This window comes from Prosopis cineraria, unplaced genomic scaffold, assembly GCF_029017545.1.
Source record: "Prosopis cineraria cultivar Desert tree isolate PC_DT_omini unplaced genomic scaffold, ASM2901754v1 PC10, whole genome shotgun sequence".
NCBI lineage: Eukaryota > Viridiplantae > Streptophyta > Magnoliopsida > Fabales > Fabaceae > Prosopis > Prosopis cineraria.
The window spans coordinates 2,585,104-2,604,788 of NW_026555341.1; the positions used below are offsets into that span (position 1 = coordinate 2,585,104).

General features: G+C 35.1%; 2 protein-coding genes across 3 annotated transcripts; both read left to right on the forward strand.

The window, feature by feature from the left end:
• The first annotated feature begins 8,238 nt into the window (after positions 1-8,238).
• Positions 8,239-9,972, forward strand: LOC129321244 (protein JINGUBANG-like). The gene has a single exon (XM_054966956.1). The coding sequence runs from the start codon at positions 8,544-8,546 to the stop codon at positions 9,765-9,767; it is 1,224 nt and encodes a 407-aa protein (XP_054822931.1). The 5' UTR covers positions 8,239-8,543; the 3' UTR covers positions 9,768-9,972.
• Positions 9,973-12,411: 2,439 nt separating this feature from the next.
• Positions 12,412-18,669, forward strand: LOC129322325 (extra-large guanine nucleotide-binding protein 1). 2 transcript variants are annotated; one of them, XM_054968600.1, is made up of 8 exons: positions 12,412-14,188; positions 14,278-14,415; positions 14,585-14,689; positions 14,762-14,947; positions 15,393-15,570; positions 15,699-15,943; positions 16,890-17,053; positions 17,655-18,669. In XM_054968600.1, exons 1-8 carry the CDS (start codon positions 12,881-12,883, stop codon positions 18,250-18,252), a joined length of 2,922 nt encoding a protein of 973 aa, XP_054824575.1. In that variant the 5' UTR covers positions 12,412-12,880; the 3' UTR covers positions 18,253-18,669. The 2 variants fall into 2 exon arrangements, with proteins under 2 accessions (XP_054824575.1, XP_054824576.1); XM_054968601.1 differs by having other exon boundaries at positions 12,413-14,188; positions 15,702-15,943.
• The last annotated feature ends 1,016 nt before the right edge of the window (positions 18,670-19,685 follow it).

Below are 19,685 nucleotides of genomic sequence, written 5' to 3' on the forward strand. Positions count from 1 at the left end.
TTGCATTAGTTAGTTGATATGCAATGATTTAACTGAAAGAGTTTAAACTTTCAATTTTGGCTTAGTAGATTTAAATAACGCTAATACAATGCAAGTCGGAAGAACTCAAATCCAGACGCAGGATCCCTTCCATACAACACTGATCATGCAGCTTGTGAGAAGCATCATTTTTCTTTCGCTGGGGCAATTCTTTATGCTTGTCTCGAGACAATTTCCCCAGCCAAAAGCTAGGCTATGATTCTTTTACAGATCAGTTTTCCTGTCAAATTTATTTTTTGGGGCGAGTAAAAGTTTTCTTGCCAAGCTTTGATAACGAGAAAACGTGGAGAGAACCTTGAAAGAAAAAGTATAACTTGAAAAAAAAAAAAAAAAACACAGGGCGTGCGGATTTACATCTTTTCTATAATGATGATAGCGTGTTTCACTTTTATATGTTTACTCAAATAGAATGAAATATTGTTCTTCCACGGGTCTGAATCGCAGCATAAAAATTCACCGAAAATTTTAGTTGATGTAGCTAATTATCTATTCAATTACAAGCGCTCACGTGTCGGGGCGACGGATGCTCAATCCTTTTGGAATGCGCAGAGAGGAGGAAACAAGATATAGAAATAATAAAGAACAGGATCGGGGGGATTTCTTTTGCTGCGTGTAAGCGAGAACTTATCATGAAGGCGGTGACTCTGATTTCAGAGAATAACGAATAGGAAAGACAATTTCTTGCTATATAAACAGATAAAATTTTCACGGCGGAACAGCCGTTCGTGGCTGATTATCATACAATTCAATCGCGTGAATTCTGCCACTAGATGCACAAATATATAGTTTGAGAACTGAAAGTTAGATATAAAAGTTCAAGGAGCAGGGAAGGCGTCGTCTTGTTGGAGCCAGGTGGAGTGGTGTTGGGAAGAGGCAGGGTCGGGCTGTGAGGAGGGCAGAAGAGAGTCGAGAGCGGTTTTGACTTTGTGTAAGGTTTTATGGTGACGGATGCGTCGGAGGACGAGGTTCTTGTCAAGGCCTTGGGACGAGGCTTTAGAACAAGGCTTCAAGAGAAGCTGGTTGGAGACGGGCCCGATGGTTGCAGAAGAGTCCTCGTGATCGAGGTTGCTGATGGTTTTCTCGTTCTCTCCGGAAAACCTGAAAGCCATTTGCTCTTTATTTCACTTGATGGGAAAACCAATGTGGATAATATCGCAAAACAAAGAACAAGAGTGAGAATAGCAGAGCAGGATGTGTGTATATATCGAGGATATAGAGCGAGTGGTTTCAGGCTTCCAGGGGTGTCGAGGCCGGTGGTTTTCTCAAAACGACGTCACGCTGAAGCTTACCGCAAGCAACAACCAACAAAAACTCAAATGCCTTCAGCTTACCCTGCATCATGCCACGTTTCATGGAACCCAGTTTTCTTCTTTAAAATTGAATTAAAACTTAAAAAACAGATGTAGTAATTAGTAAAAGTCTAAGTACAGTGCACGTCGTTTATTTTAAATGGTCTGTGTGAATAAGCATGTTCTTTTGAAAAAAGTTACAAGCTAGATTTTCCAAAAATGCATGTTGCATTACAGCCGCTAGCAGGTCAAGACGGAAGGCCACAGACAAAAAGAAAAATCAAATCTCATGATTGATTATCTGGGGAGGGAACGCTTGTGTTTGGAGAAAAGGGGGAGATACTCGAGAACACAGCTTTCACAAAAATCTAAAATGCGTCTTTTTGAAAACAGGAAAAACTTACGATTTGTAAAGCAATCCTTGTTGGGGAAAAAGGTTTAAATTTTTTTTTTTTGAGAAAAAGGGAAAAAGGTTTAAAATTTGAATCATATAAACGGAGAAGAAAATGAAAACCTATAAAATTTGAATCCAATAGAGCACTGTATCTACAGATAAGACGCAAGATTTAGGGCACAAATTATCTGTCAAGGGAGAAAAAGTGGCGTCTAATAGACTTATGTACATGCATAAAGAGAGACAAGAAATTCAAGATGCAGGGGGCAGATTTTTTGGGGGGGGGGTGAAAGCGGAAGAGATAGTTGCTTAATCCGTCCAAAGTCCAAACAAAACAAGTGACAAGACCAGCCGAAAACAATGGGCTACATGTATGTTGTTTCTAGCTAAACAGATGGCCTATGGCCCGAGCAAATAAAGTAAACAGAGGGCGCAACCCCACAACTTCCACCCACTTCTAGTTAATTAGACATTTATTCAAGGCTTTTTGAGGTTGAGTGAGTCATCATGTACTATCTCTCTCAATGGGATTTTATTATATTATTATTTGTCCCTCGTCGGCAGCCACGTTCTGTAATCCAAGTACTCCCAGAACCAGTCTCCTCCCCTATCTTCTAAAACAACCATCCGTATATATAATGACTCCGCTAGTTTTGCTTATCAGTTAGCTGGAGGGACTCAATAGTGCAGATATACTCTGATCAAATTCCACCTTATAGATTTAGGGAAGTGGACAAATGGATGATGATCAAAAGGACTCTTAATTCATTTTGCACTCTCTCCTTCTTGTTAATACCAGGTACTATCTCTCACGTCAATGGCCCTTTATACTCTAGGGGTACACCGATGTCCTCATCACCCTCCCTCTTTGTAGTATTCTTGCAGCAAGAGATTCCAAGATTAAACCTCCACGTGATTATAGGTTCGTGCGATATATATGGTGTGTGTGTGGGATATTCCTCCCTATCGAAATAGGGTTAGCTTGGAGATGTAAGAAAAGTTATGAACTCACAATATATCTTAAAAGAATTTGGAAGAATCAAATTTTAAATTTTTTTAAAAAATTATTCACAAAGAAAAAGCAATATGAAATTATTTTTTATTGAAATGGTAATAGAGAATTTTTTTTTTAAATGATGAGTTATTATTAATTTTTATTTGTAAATAAATTTTTTAAAAGGTTCTTAAATGTGATTTAAAAAAATTGATTTTTCAGTGTTTTTTCTAATTAACAAGAATATCATGTAACATTTCGCAACAATCCTTCTTTGCAGCATGTGACGGTGGAACAAATGTAAGAATCAATTGCGCTTAGCCTGTGGCCGCTCTTGGCTGAAGGGGGAACAAAAACTGCAACCGCTCGTCAGCAACTGTGACTGGTCAATTACTTTTTTAGAATTAAAATAATAATAATAATCCCATCAAATGTGAAAAAAGTTAAACGTTGCTGTTGGGCGAACGGTGGTAACCACATCATTCTCCGCCATTAATTATAGCATCCTGGATATGAATAAAACATCATTTTAATAATGAACAGATTTGTTAAGAAACTAGCATGCACCATGTGTTGGGATCAAAATTAGAGAAAGTTTCATTTAAAAATCCCTTAACCAGGCTTAATAAAAAGGAAAGCTTTTTAAACTTTAAAAATTCACTCCAAACCAAGAGAACACAAAAATAAAATTAAAATGCAGAGTACGATTACCTCATTATCCCTTATTTCCTATGCTTCTCTATTGAAGTTGTTTTTTTTTTTTACATGAAATTGTTCATCAATCTATAAAAGTTATTTATGTCATTACTGAATCTTAACTTTATTCTAAGTGTTGTAATTATGATAAAACAAGATATTCATTATTCATAAAGAAATTGTTCATCTTCCTATATAAAATTATTAATTAGCTTATAAGAGTTGTTTGTGCCATTGCTAAGTATTAATTTTATTTTAAGTGTTATAATTATGATAAAATGAGTTGTACATTGCCCATATAGAAGTTGTTCCCTTCCTTTCATGAAGTTATTCATCTCCTTATATGAATTGTTTGTGTCGTTGCTAAATCTTAATTTTATTCTAACAATTGTAATTATAATAAAATGAGCTGTTCATTACCTACGCTAAAGTTGTTCGTTTCCCTATATAAAATTGTTCATAATTATAACAAATTATTGAGGAGATTTCTCCCTACATCCCTCAAATTTTTCTTGAAACTTCAGTTTCCAAGCAAAATGAAATACAGTTGCAGAAATATATTTTCAAAAGCGTATATAATCCCATTATTTGAACAAGTCAAGAAATTAAACACAAATAGAATGGTATAATAATAATAATAATAATATTGTGAAATTTCTATCAGGCGTTGAACTCCAAAGTCGTGACACTAAGAGATCTATATTCACTTGGCTTCATTTGCAATACATTAATACAACTTCCACTCTTATTGTGATTGCTGATAATGCTGGAGGTGGAGGTTTATTTTTTGAATTAGAACAACCTCATTAAATGAAAAGATTACATATTGCTTGAGATTACAAAACCTGGCGAACATGAGAAAGGAAAGAAAGCTTCAGAATTGCATGTAAAATAAAACACTCTTTCAAAGAGCAAAAGTAGGGAACAAATATCTTGCGTGACTGCAGCTCCACAAATTTCCTCTTTCTCAAAAAGCTTGGTCCTGAGAGAATTCCTCTTAAAGCCCGCTTATCCAATCGAAGCCAGCAGCCTTTGTCCATCTCTTGTGAGAGAGAGAGATCCAGTTAAGTGCTGCGCTCCAACAGCACAAGGGAAGTCGAATTTACGGCTCCACATAAACCTGGCTCAGGATAGATCCGAAGAATAGTTCCACAATACCGTATGATACAGTACCGTCGATTCGGACCAAAGAATTTCTTTTTTCTGAACCACAGAGTCCAGCCATGATGATACACGTGCAAATCAAGAGAAGAGTTCAAGAAATCGGAACTCACAGGGGGAAACAAAGGTTCTTCCTGAGCTGTGTGCCAAATTGCATCTCTACAATGAAGCCAAGCATTTAGTTCTCGTTTAGTTGCTAAAAAAAATGAATTAAAAAATTAATATAAAAATAAATTAATCATCCTTTTTTTTCATAATAAATATAATAAAACTCATTAATATATATTAAAAATATAAAAATAATCACACCTTTCAAAAATTTTATAAATTATAATTCTCATTTTTATAAATTAAATTACACATGTTCTTTATGAATTTGGTTCAGCATTTCTTTTGATCATATCAATTTTACCTTTATTTTTTAAAATTTTTTTTATTTTATATTTTTTTAGTAATCAAACGAGACTTTAGTTATGAAATAATTCATTCAAGAGCATTAAGACTAATGAAGTTGTAACTCAAAAGAGAAGAATACAAAAGCAGAAGCCCAAGTGTAAGGATAAGCCCAATAGATTATAAGAGATGGGCTCAATCCAATCCAAATGTACGTATTAAATATATATCTATTATTCTTTGATTTGTATACACGTGTATGCATCTTCTGTACTCTAGGGTTTGTACCCTAGCTATTTAAGCCTACAAACACCTTAGGCATTGTAGCAATCATTAGTATACAATTTATTACACAAAATTGATTTAGGAGTCAGATCGGAAGACTTATGGATAGCCTGATTCCTTTTCCACCAAATCAAATTAAGGTAAAAGTTGAGACCTTTAAAGTTGAATTTGAGAGTGCGTGATTTTAGTTTGATCTTTTAATAAAAAAGATCTAAGATGAGCTTATTTTTAAAAATGTAAACTGAATCATAGATGGATTTAGCCAAAAATCTTTATTCAAATTGTATAATGGTAGAAGAAGAAGATAGATGCTCATGTGAAGCTTTACGATTGAGAAGAAAAACTCTCTCTTCTTCTTCTTTTTAAAAAAACAAGCAAGCAGTTTTAGATGGTTAATGAAATTTGAAAGATGGTTAATTTTATCATTCCTCTCAACATTTTAATTTTATTTCACTACTCTTAATTTAAATTAAATGTATTTTTTATTAAAAAAAGGTGAGTTAAAGGGACGTCACTTGAATACAAGTAAAACAAGTACTCCGCCCTAATAAAATTTTACAAAAATATTATAAATTACTTATCAAGCTCGGCATTAAAACTGAAATTAACAGTCAGTATGAAGTATAATGGTGGCATTGCCAAATAAATTAAGCATGGCCAGCTTTGATCTAGGAAAAAAATAAAAATAAAACCCAAGCGCTCAGTAGTGAAGGACTATGATTCAAGCGACACGGATCATATGCAATGACAAACAGTGCAATGGCTGGGAAGTAACAAATCCTAACCATAAACTTTAATCTAACGGTTGATAAGAAAATGGTGTATAAAATGGTTCCTCATTTGCAACCACGTAATTACATTTTATCTAGAATAAAAGTTCATAAAAAATATAATATTTTAATAATTCTATTAATTATTAATTTGGACAATACAGATTTTACCTGAATTGTTTAGTTTAATATATTTTTTTTTATAAATTAACTATCCAGATATACTTTGGACAGTTTATAATTAATATTAAAATTTTGTATAATCCTTTTAATTTTTTATTTTGATAAATACATTTTAAAAATAAAGATAATATTTATATCACTTTTCAAAAAATATCTTTTTAAAAAAATTATAAGTTAAAATTTTAAATGTGAACTAAAATTAAATCTAAACCGTACAGAGTGCATTTGAATAATCAATTTATAAAAAATAAAAAATTTTATATTAAACTGGACCTTCTAAATAAAATCTATATTATCCAAATTAATAATTAACAGACTTATTAAAAATATTATATTTTTTTATAAATTTTTATTTTGAACAAAACGTAACAAGTGAGAAACTTTTTTATGTACTTATTCATCACCGGCCATTAGATAAAAGTTTACTATCAGGATTTGCTACTTCCCAAGCCACTGCGCCATTTGTCACTGCATATGATCCGTGTCCATGATTCAAGAGCTCAATTCGAGTCTCCATGTGAACTGATATTAATTAAGGGCTGAAACCGGGCATCGGTTAAATTGGCCTAGCCCGATACACCGAAATGGAATTCTCAATTGAAAAAATTGTTCAAGATATCTCCAAAGGCTCAGTATAATTTACAATTGTACGAGTGCAGCCGTACGGGTACCCATGTCCTTGGTGGGGGCCTGGGGGATGAGACGATGCATTTCGACGTCCCTTCAAATTCATTCATCCCCATGCCTACGCAAAAATAGTAGTCCGCAGTAATAATTTGTCCAAATTAAACTTGAATTTTATGAGGTATAACGCTCCGTGGCAAATCCTATTCTCTACTTCCCATGCACACATTAAGCATATATAAGATGGCCAACAAAAGTTAGTTGATTTTGCGTCTACTTAATTACATGCATGAGGAATCAGGTTTCTAATCACCAAATATCAATATACCAGATCAAGTTTCGAGATCGATCAATCTCTGGGTGAGACGTGCAGGAGTGTACTTTTATAAGTTCATATATAGTTAAAAAAATTAATTATTTGGTCCTTATAATTTTGACTCAATTATAATTTAATTTTTAATTTTAATTTATTATAATTCAGTACTTGAAGTTTTGACACGAATGTAATTTAGTCCCTAATTTTTTTCTCTTACAATTTAATCTCTAAAATTTCAACCTCTTAAATATTAATTTTTATATTTTAAAAAATAAAATTAAAAAGATTAAAAATATTTTAAAATTTATTACTAATATTTTAAATTATTAAACCCTTTTAATCTTTATAAATATTAAAAGTTTAAAATATTTTCAATCTTTATAATTTTATTTTTTAAAATATAGAGATCAATATTTAAGAAGTTAAATTTCAAGGATTAAATTGTAAAAGGCAAAGTTCAGGCATTGATTTGTAACCGAATCAAAATTTTAAGAATTGAGTCATAACGAGTCAAAATTGAAAAATTAAATTGCAACTGGATCAAAATTATGAGAACCAAATGATTAATTTTTTTAATATATTTTAAAGTTATTATCAGGAAATAACGAAAATGTATATAGATGCAGCTTAACTTTTTGTTAAATTCCAATCCACACAAAACAGACCTCATCTGCAAGAGGAAACCATACAAACAAGATTAATCATGAAAGACCGATATATATATATATATATATATTGGCAAAAAAAAAAAAAATCTTTACATTTACATGACCAATTTTTGATGATGTCAATGTTAGGCTAAAAATTGAGAGAAAAATTAGTAGAATACCGTACAGTCAGTTGGCGTTTAAAAAGGAAAGTGGTTAGTTCATTGACCGAATCAAACTCCAAGTTTAGGGGCTCTAAAGATGTCCAAAAGTTCGCCTACCCACCCTCAATCCCGATCTGAAATCTGAAATCTCATAATCATCCAACAAAGGAATACGTTATCTAACCAAACAGTAAACACACATTCTCTGTCGTTGACCTCTCTCTCGTGGTTTTTCTAAAAACATTGACCTCCTAACCTCCTCCTCTCCATCTTAAACAAACAAAATCCTCACCCCCCCCTGCCTATGAATTATTTTCCCTTCTGCTCTGTTCTCCCTCGGCCTTCTCCACTAGCCATCTGACCTTGTCTCCCTATTAATTCCTTCCCACATCAATTTTCTCTCGTCTCTGCATCAAACTCAGGAAGGAATTAATAGAGACAGGTCTAATTATAATTAAAATGAGGTTTAAGGCCACGTACCAGTTACCTCGGTGGAATTAATCATATCGTTCCATGCATGAAATGCAGTTTCCTTTCTTTAATTAGATACAGCTACTAGTTAGGTTCCATAACACACATACATTTTCAATGGCAGCAGAGTATTCTGAAAGCGATACCTTATCTAAGTCCCCATGGTCCTCTCATCTCACGGGCACATCTGCTGCCGCCTCTCCCTCTAGCACCGAAGACGAATCCGTCTCTACGGTTCTATTGGGTTCACTCGTCCGAGAAGAAGGACATATATACTCCTTGGCGGCGGCATGCGACGGCTTGCTGTTCACAGGGTCCGATAGCAGGAATATTCGGGTATGGAAGAACCAGAATGAGTATGCCGCGTTTAAATCCAACAGCGGCTTAGTCAAAGCGATTATTATTGCTGGAAGAGAAATTCTCACGGGTCATCAAGATGGACGCATCCGGGTTTGGAAAGTTTCCGGCAAGAATAACACCGTCTACAAGCGGGTCGCTACCTTGCCGACTCTCAGAAATTACATCAAATGTTCCATGAAGCCCAGGAATTACGTGGAGGGCAGACGAAACCGCAGTGTCCTCTGGATTAAACACCACGACGCCATCTCTTGCCTCGGCTTAACCAAAGACGCCTCTCTTATTTACTCCGCTTCATGGGATAAAACCTTCAAAGTCTGGAGAGCCTCCAATTTCAAATGCTTAGAATCCGTTACCGCTCACGACGACGCCGTTAACGCATTGGTGGTCGGAACCGATGGCTTGGTATTCACGGGTTCGGCTGACGGCACCGTTAAGGTCTGGCGCAGGGAGGTCCAAGGAAAAGGAACGAAGCATTTCTTCTCGCAGACATTGTTAAAGCAAGAGTGCGCCGTGACGGCACTGGCATTAAGCCCGGACTCTAGCTATCTATACTGCGGATCTTCCGACGGCATGGTTTGCTACTGGGAGCAGGGGAAACCTGAGTCGCATGGCGGCAATTTGAGAGGGCATAAGCTGGCGGTGCTATGCCTGGCGACGGTGGGGAAGCTGTTGATTAGCGGATCGGCGGATATGACGATATGTGTGTGGAAAAGGCTAGAGAACGGGGAACACAGATTAGTGTCGACACTGACAAGCCATACGGGACCGGTGAAGTGCCTATCCGTGGAGAAAGATCCGGAAGCAGCTATCGGAGAGCAACGATGGATATTGTATAGTGGGAGTCTGGACAAGTCGGTGAAGAAGTGGAAGGTGTCGGAGAAACTACCTGCCACCGCCCACAACTACCAACAGCAGCGTCTAAGTATGGATGCTCATCCCAGAGCGTTATCCATGCGAAAGATGGGGTCTAGAAGATACTGAGTGAGCATTCGCTAACCCACACTTTGATTGAAAGAAGGGCGAGTGTCCTTTGTCCTTTTTTTTCTGGTAATTTTTGAGAGCCTGGGAACGTAATCTAATCATTTCCACTATTATGAATGCATGGCACATGTAATCAAAGAAAAAAATCCATAGCATAAATTATGAGAAAAAAAAATCTGAGTTCTATTATTCTCTTTATGTTTATTTGATTTTTATTCGAATAATATTTTGCCTTTCAATATTTTTAAAGAAATTTGACCAGGCCATTGAGAAGCATTTTGTTGGAATTACCTCGTCAGTTAACATCGAGGCCCTTCGGGAGGGGGTCCGTTGACCGAGCTCATTAGTGTGATGTATTATTATACGTTTTTATTTTATATTTATTAAAGTTAAAGTTTATTAAAATTATAAAATATTCAAAATATACTTTTAGCCCTTTAATTTTATACAAATTTTTAATTTAATTTTTTTTAATTTTGTAAAAAATTTTTTCAATCCTTTAACCCTAATATTTTTAGTTTCAAATGATTATTTTTTATGTCAATAGTAATTATTATTTTAAAAAATTAAACTTACTATATTAATATTTAAAAATATTTTATCAATATTTAAAAGTTTAATATAAAAATTTGTTGAAATAAAACTAATAATATTAAAATTAAAAGATTAAAAAGATACTTTATAAAATTAAAGAATTAAAATAAAACATTGTATAAAATTAAAAGACTGAATATATATTTTAGCTTCTTTTTAATTTAGTCTACATTTAATTTTGAGAATCTTTTGGACTGTATAGAGTATATATAAATAATTAATATATAGCAAAATTTTATATTAAATTATACTTTTAAATTAAGTTTAGATTGAATTTAAAATGTAAAATAATGCTTTAAATTTATATTATTTAAATTAAAAATTTAAATGTTTCAGATCACGTTAATTTATGAGCACCGTTGTTGTGCTCATCACATCAGCTCCTTCGGAAGGTGTGTGCATGAGATCATATGGAAATTTAAAGTCATTTCATTTCAAATATATTGCTAAAATAATTAATTTTAAAATTAGTAGATGCTGGTAATCCTCTTACTTATTACGCCCTCCCATCTATCCGCGGTAAATACAAGACATTTTTCATCGATTAATAAAAGACATTTTATTGGATCAAAAAATTACAATATACATTTTATCAAATTTAATAAAGCATTTGTAATTTATTTTGAAAAACGCGGTTGTCTATTTTTGTCACAATAAACCATATCAATAATTATAAAAGGGTAATTTTAAAAAGTTATAAAAAATTTAACATCTAACTAATTTTTTAATATTATGAAGGCATTTAATAAAGTGTTTATAAAAGAGACTGGATGAAGTAATTTATTAGCGTAGATGTATGTTCAAAACGTCCGAAGTGGCGACATCGTCAGTTCTGCCACAAAGGAACATTTTGTCAACAGGTCTCTGCATGCAAGTACTTGCTGGAAAACGTTGGTTTTCTCCAACGGGGCCTTCATGTATCATTATGTCTTCTGTAAAGTCCGCAGCCATCAGTCTCTTCCACCAGCTGATTTGCATTTCATGAGAGTTTAATTTTATTCAATTGAAAAAGTCACTGCATGAATTTGGATTTTGAATGCATCTATATACGTGATCATGTAGGATACTTTCTTTTTTAATAATCATGAAAAGTAATTATAACTGGGAAATAAAAAAACAACACGTATGCTGGAAGTTTAAAACTTGTTTATTTTGTAGCAATATTTTTAAAGCCAGATTGAATATTACACTAAAAAGGTTAGTAGTTGATGCCTTATGATCCGTATAATTCAATTAGATTGAATTAATAACGTAATAATTAAATTTAAAAAATTATATATATATATATATATATAATATTTTATATATAAAAGAAACATGAAATTACTATTTAATTTAAAAATAAAATTAAATATTTTAAATTTATTATGATTTAATAAATCACATGATACAACATAATATAAAATTATTAAAAAATTAATTATTTTATAAAAAAATTAGAAAAAAAAGTATTTTTTTTAATAATTCAGTTTTTGAGAACAGTATCTAGTTTTCATCTGGATCCTTATTCTCGGTTTAACTATCAATTCAAATCGATCTAATTTGACTCAACTCTTTAAATGATTTTTTTTAGTTTGATTGATTTTTTAATCATTGTTTTTTAGTTAAGATGATAAAAAGTTAAAATTTGTATTCCCTGGAACCGAGGAGAGGATACCATAATTAGTTATCAGGAAAAAAAAAAAAGAGGATCCCATAATTAATTATCATGGAAATGATGAGGCTACGCAAAGAATTAGGACGCCATGCACATCCAGTACGGGGAGCAAATACGAGCAGAGGAGCAGTTAACAAATTCATGGGAAACCCGTGGAACGAGATTGTACAATTAAAACGAGAAGCGGACGTCGGGGATGATGGTGGACCCTCTTCTTCAATTCAAAATTCCACCCTTGAAACATAAATTATTAAATTTCAGAAAAGAACACATGACTGGCCCTCTCTCCTCCCTAGCCTGGAGTCCACAGCCCAAACAAACAAACAAACAAAAAAAAGGGGAGAGAGAGAGCGAAGAGATTCCCCTCGCCTATCCCCATCGCCGTTTCTTTTTCATTTGGTTCATTCACTTTGCTCTCTACACTTTTCCTTTCCTCTCCAACGCAATTCCGACGCCCACTTCACCTTCCCTGTGGATTTTCCCAGATTTGGTTTTCTTTTCCTCCTCTTCCACTTTCTACCCTTACCCTGCATTCCCCTGCTCTCGACATCAGCTCATTCTTACTAGCATTCTGTTCATCCTATTTATTTCCTCCTTTAGCCCATTGCTCTCTCCCTCTGCTTTCACTGCCCGTTAGGTTTTCTTTCTCCTTTTTCGGCGCATTACCTCTAACCTGGCCCTGTTTTCTTTCACAAACTATTCTTTGCTTTTTTTTTTCAAATTCAATTTCTTTCTGGACGGAGATTCAGCTCCTGCTTACTTTGATGGTGTCTTTGTCTTCCTCCTATTGGAGGTTTCAGACCTGGCTTCGCTTTGAAATTAGGGTTAGAGAGTATTTCCATTTCTTCTAGATTTATTGAGTATGTCTCCGGCGAGGACGCCTGAGGGCGATGATGGAGTCTCGTATTCATTCGCTGTTGAATATAATGGACCGCCGGTTTCCTACGATCTTCCCAAGGCTGTGCCCATAAGCGTTGAGAAAATCCCGGTGGCTGCAGTGGTTTCTCAGGTTCCCTTGTCAGATAAACGATCCTTGCCGGTTGTGCAACCTCTCTTGGCACCGGAACCTCCGAGGGGGAGATTCTCCAAGGAGCTCAACCCGCTTGGCGCTGAACCTTCGGTTTCCCCGACTTCGGCGATTGCCCTTGATCCGAGTAAGAAGGATGGTGGCGGTAGCTTCTCGAAAGAACTAGAGTTGGGTTCCGAAAGAACAGTGTCTCCAACTTCGGTGATTGCCTTTGAAGATAGTGTCACGCAGGGTAATGGCTGTGAGTTATCCGGTGAATTGAGTAGCTCGGGAGCATTTGAGTTCTCGAATGGGAATTACGTCTCTGGTGAATTGTTGGACGCGGCCGACAGCTCCAGGTTGCTGGACTCCAACTCGGTTAGTAACGAACACTCCCACGAGCTACTGAGGGATGCTGGAAGCTTGAGCACTGGGGAATTTTCTGACTGTTTTGACAAGTCAGGAAGAAGCTCGAGTGTTTTGAGGACTTCGAATGGGGGGAAAGAGAGTTTTGACTGTAATGATTCAAATCAACAAGATTGGGCTTCCACTGAGTCTGTGTTGAGCTTAGATTATCCATCCTCTGGGGTTTATTCCTTAAAGACTGCGGATTGTGACAATGAACCAGATTGCGATTCTAGACGCCCCCATATTGTTACATTCAATGTCGACTCGGATGATGCTTTGAACGAGGAATACGGAGAAGATAGTGAAACAAGGCCAGTGAAAAAAGAACCTCTAACAAAGGGAAAGAAAGGGTCATGCTATCGATGTTTTAAAGGAAATAGATTCACTGAAAAAGAAGTCTGCCTTGTTTGTGATGCGAAGTATTGTAGCAATTGTGTGTTAAGAGCTATGGGGTCAATGCCTGAAGGTCGTAAATGTGTTACTTGCATCGGATTCCCAATTGACGAATCAAAAAGAGGGAACTTGGGAAAATGTTCTCGGATGATCAAACGGCTGCTTAATGACTTGGAGGTTCGACAGGTACTGAAGGCTGAGAGGTCTTGTGAAGTAAATCAGTTGCCGGCTGAATACATTTATGTGAATGGAAAGTCTCTTTCGCACGAGGAACTGGTTACCCTGCTGAACTGCCCAAACCCTCCGAAGAAGCTTAAGCCGGGAAATTATTGGTATGATAAAGTATCTGGTCTTTGGGGGAAGGTATTGTTTCTTCTGTTAATTTGTTTTCTGCTTGATTCTTTGGTTTATTGCGGATGCTGACTTCTTTGTGTTTTTTGTGAAATTCGCAGGATGGACAGAAGCCTTCCAGAATTATTAGTCCCCATCTGAATGTTGGGGGTCTCATCAAACCGGATGCTAGCAATGGAAACACACAGGTTTTCATTAATGGTCGGGAAATAACAAAAGCAGAGCTTCGAATGTTACAGGTTGAATTTTTTGTGCTTGAAACTGTATTTTTGAAGGGCTTTCTGTAATTGAATTCTAGTTCTGCTGTAATGAAAGAATCTTTCACTTTTTTCCTTTAAATTCTTTTGGCCCCGAGAAAGGATCTTGTGCTGACAATACTTTTTATTATTTATTGTTTTTGTTTGGCAGTTGGCAGGGGTTCAATGTGCTGGCAACCCGCATTTTTGGGTCAATGAAGATGGTTCATACCAAGAAGAGGGGCAGAAGAATACAAGAGGATATATATGGGGAAAGGTAATCTATTTACCTGTTCGCCTCTGATATATTAATTTACGGTACTAGACTTTTAATAATTTTACTTATTAGGCTGGAACGAAGCTTGTATGTGCTCTCCTGTCTCTCCCTGTTCCTTCTAAATCGTCAAATTCTTGTGGAGAACAAATCACCAATCCAGTTAGCAGAACAGTTCCCGATTATCTTGAGCATGGAATAGTTCAGAAGCTCCTGTTAGTTGGTTACAGTGGTTCTGGAACGAGCACTATTTTTAAGCAGGTGAGAATATTATTTCATAGTTCAGTCTGTTAATCAAGTGATGCTTGTTTGTCTGAGCTAGGATCAGTGGATATGACAAATATATAATTTTGTAAGCATGCATTGATGAAAATCGTCATTTCTTTTAGTCACCTGAGAATGACATAAGGCAGGCTTCTTGGGACTGGTCTAAATATGACTATAAAGTATTTAGCCATTTCATAACATACTGTTATTGCTTGGAAAATTTTATTTCTATATAGCCACTTTTAAGATTTGGGAAAAAGCTCCTTCATGAGGTCAATATTCTGTATTTTATTTTGTAAGCGTGTATTTTATTTCTGTACTTTCACTCTTTGCCTCCTCGTGATAGTGTAGCTGGATGAGATTATGTATATCATATGTGATTTGTGCCGCATCAGCATAAGAAATCAATGTATTTATAGAACTGCAAAATGCTTGTCAGGCCAAGATTCTGTATCAAAGTACCCCCTTCTCTGAAGATGAGCGTGAAAATATTAAACTGACTATTCAGAGCAATGTCTATGCCTATCTAGGCATACTCCTAGAGGGTCGTGAACGTTTTGAAGATGAATGTCTTGCAGCTTTAAAGAACAGGCAATCTTCTGCAGGAAACACCACAGGTATGGAGGCAAATTTTACCTCATTTCCACTATATGGATGTTTTTAATCACTGTACAGCAAGGAAGTAGATTTTACGTTCTTGTTGACCATTTGCGATGAAAAATTTACTGGTACACTTAAATTTCAGCAGGAAACTGTCCAGATTTTGATGACAAAACAATTTATTCAATTGGCACAAGGCTGAAAGCATTCTCTGATTGGCTGCTCAAAACTATGGTCTCGGGCAAACTTGATGCTATCTTTCCAGCTGCCACTCGTGAATATGCACCATTAATTGAGGAGTTGTGGAATGACTCTGCTATAAAGGCTACGTATGAAAGAAGAAGTGAATTAGAAATGCTACCTGATGTGGCCAATTATTTCTTAGAGCGGGTAAGATCTTCTTGTTTATTGAATTGATTTTATCAACATTTTAATTTTTCTATGTGCTCTTTTCAATGAGATGATGACTAACTTGGTTTTCACCATTAAACCTGCATATTTGTTTTCATCAGTGGCAATAGGCATAGTTGGTGGTACATTATTTATTTTTTCTCACATAGCTGGAGATGGTACATAAAAGGTCATTAGGGGAGAATTAGGGAATACATTATGATCGATATATGTGAGTATTAGAGGGAACAACTAATCACTGCAGTCTGTTAAGAAGTTTTCATTGCTTCAGATTTAAGTTTGAGCTTAGGATCTTCCACAGAAGGGTTGTAGCCTTCCAGTGTCAATTTTTTTTAAAAAAAAGTTTATTGAAGTGTCATGTAAAAGTCTTTGCAAAATTCAGCACAATTGCTCATGGAAAGTAATTTCATTGCGTTCAAGGAATTCACTTCAATCAGTCGGCTCTGAAAAATAAGCAATCCTGTGGAATGATAAGCTTAACAGCTACACAAGGTGTTTTTGTCAGTGGTGATAAACATAGGTGGTGGCAGACTGCTAGTTCATATTGTTTTTAACCCCCTGAAAAGGTTACTTGGGCAGAGAGATTGAGAGAGTGACAGTTGTGCTCTGGACACTAGACTGATGCATTTCATTTAAAAAGTTACAAGTTCATTCTATTGTTCCTGAGGATTGATCAATCCTCAAGGACACATTTTAATCTCGCTTATTAGGCCAGACTTCATTAGATGGGCTTAAAGTTAATGTTAATTCTGCTCTTAATGAACAAAGCTAGAAACTGGTTTGTTCAGTCTGCTGAGCATTAGAATACTGAATCTTTTTTAGTGCTTCGGTTTCTATTTACTCTTCATAGGAAAATATTGTTGAATTGACCTTGGAACTTGTGCTTCTCATCCATAATCTCTCTAACAATGATAACTCTGTTTAGGCCGTTGAGATATTGAGGACTGATTATGAACCCTCAGATTTGGATATTCTCTATGCTGAGGGAGTTACTTCATCCAATGGGCTTGCTTGTGTTGAGTTCTCACTTCCTCAATCAACTCCTGATGAAACTGTTGACACTACTGACCTGCATGATTCTTTGATAAGGTAGGTGAACTTCTTGTATTTCTTTTGTTATATGTGAGAAATGTGCTGAGAGTGGTGAGAACAAGTCCACCCTGTTTTCGTTATTGAATTTTGCTCTTGCGAAATAAATGATTTTGCCATAAACACCGAGGGGCTCAGTTCATGTCAAGTACACCTGATCCAGAAAATAACTTCTGAACAAAACAAAGTGGTACAAATGGTGCCTACTGAAATATTAACCTATCACCAGATGCTATAAAATTGCATATGTTGAACAATGTTTTTATTTGCCCTTGGTACTATGAAAATGGACAATCAAGGAGGGATCTCCTACCAACATGGATGTAATTTAAGTGGCATTTAGTGCCTGTTTGGATACCCTTCGAAATCAATTTTGAAGACCTCTGTTCCTTGTAACTCTTGTTGGAAAGATGCATTCAACTACGTACATTTGTTGCTAAAGCATTGTCTAAACTGTGACGGAAACATTTTGTGACGATGTTGACTTACTAAATGTGATTGTGTCTAATAAATTTCTTGGAAAAGTGAGGAATATGCCCGCTGCAATGAAGTGGTTTTAACCTGTACTTTATTTTATTGCTTCTCTTTGGTTGGTTCACAGGTATCAACTAATTAGAGTACATGCAAGAGGTCTTGGGGAAAATTGCAAGTGGCTAGAGATGTTTGAGGATGTGGGGATGGTTCTTTTCTGTGTTGCCTTGAATGACTATGATCAGTTTTCCCTTGATGGAAATGGTTGTCTCTGTAACAAAATGATATTGAGCAGGAAGTTTTTTGAAACCATCGTCACCCATCCAACCTTTGATCAGATGGACTTCCTACTGATATTAAACAAATTCGATCAATTTGAGGAGAAAATAGAGCAAGTTTCGTTGACCCGGTGTGAATGGTTCTCTGATTTTCATCCTGTAATTAGCCGTCATCGCCCTAGCAGCAACAGCAACAGCAACAGCATCAACAATAGCCCCTCCGTTGCTCAGCTGGCTTCCCATTACATAGCAGTGAAGTTCAAGAGGCTTTATTCATCGCTAACCGGGCGGAAGTTGTATGTGTCCCTAGTGAAGGGGTTGGAGCCTGAAAGTGTTGACGCAGCACTCAAATATGGGAAAGAGATTTTAAAGTGGAATGAGGAGAAACCGAACTTCAGCGTTAGCGAGTACTCGATGTATAGCACTGAGGCGAGTTCATTCTCTCATTGATTGCTAATTCAGAGGAGAATTACAAGTCATATTTGACTTAATGTAATGCCCTTGTACATACATATATTGCTAACGAAGAGTAACAGGGAAGTGCATTCCTTCCACAAACACTAGTGTTGTAAGATGCACTAGATACCTGTAGGTTTCCCGCGGTTCAGGCGTGTCGTTGTGACGGTATGTTATGCACAGGTCAGAGGCTGAGGTCGGGCTGTAATATTGTTTTTTTTTTTTTTTAACATGGTAAAGTAATATATTGAGGTTTGTATTTGTACATCTGATAGGCAGGCTCCTTGCATTTACAATTTGAATTCCAAATCGACTTTCATACATTAATAGATGATGTAGAGTTGTAGACAATTTGTGTTTATTAGAGTGATACATAAATGCATGAGCTCCCAGGGGAACATTTCCTTTCGAGGCGTGTTTGTGGGTGTTGTTTATGAGAAAATGCAGTTGTGAATGGTGGCAAGAAAAATTGTTGTCAAACTGTGCCCATTGTTTTTGTTTGTTTTCCCCACATGTATAACTCTTTACAATTTAAGGGTACGATTGTTAGAGCATGTATTGCATGGATATTATAATATTTTTTTTATTTATTTTTGTGAATTATATATTTTTAAGGAAAAAATATCAGTCAAGGATTAATGAAATTTGAAATTGCACTACAATCTATTGGTCTTTAATTGATATTAATTGTTTACATGAAATGATCAAATTGTTTATAAAGTTTAAAATAATAAAAAAAAAGCCGCCCCCCATTATTGTCGGCAATGGCGATACTTTTAGAGTTAATGAGCAAATAGAATTTCAAACTTTTATTCGAAAATCATTTTAAATTATAAACTCTTAAAATTTACAAAATAAATTTTAAATTTTTAAATTCATAATAAAATAAACCTTGACTATTAATTTTTTTAATGTCATTACTGTTCATGTGAATACTATTCATCGTGAACTCTAATTAATGCTAACGTGTCATTGTAAATTAGTGCTATAAGTCTTAAACTATTATGTTAGAAGCGTTCTAAATTCTAAACTATTATATTAATAGCATTCTGGATCTCAAACTTTGAAATTTTAAGCAAATTAACCCCACTATTTATGTATAAAACATTGGTTATTATATAGATCAAATTAACCTCAACATGATTCGTCACGGTGAATGCATTGTTGGTCGTGGCAAACAATCTATAATTTTATAAAATGACATTTGTTGTTCTTTTTTTTGTAATGTTTTCCAAACGATTAGCATTTTATGCTTTCATATACTCTATAACTTTAATTTAATATTATTTTAAATAATATTTATTTATTTAATGGTGAAAACTTGAGATTCCATTTGAAAAAAGTTTAAATATTAGATAATTTTAAGTAACCAATTAATTTAAATTTTAAATTCATTAATGAAATCATCAACTTTTGCATCTATTGTC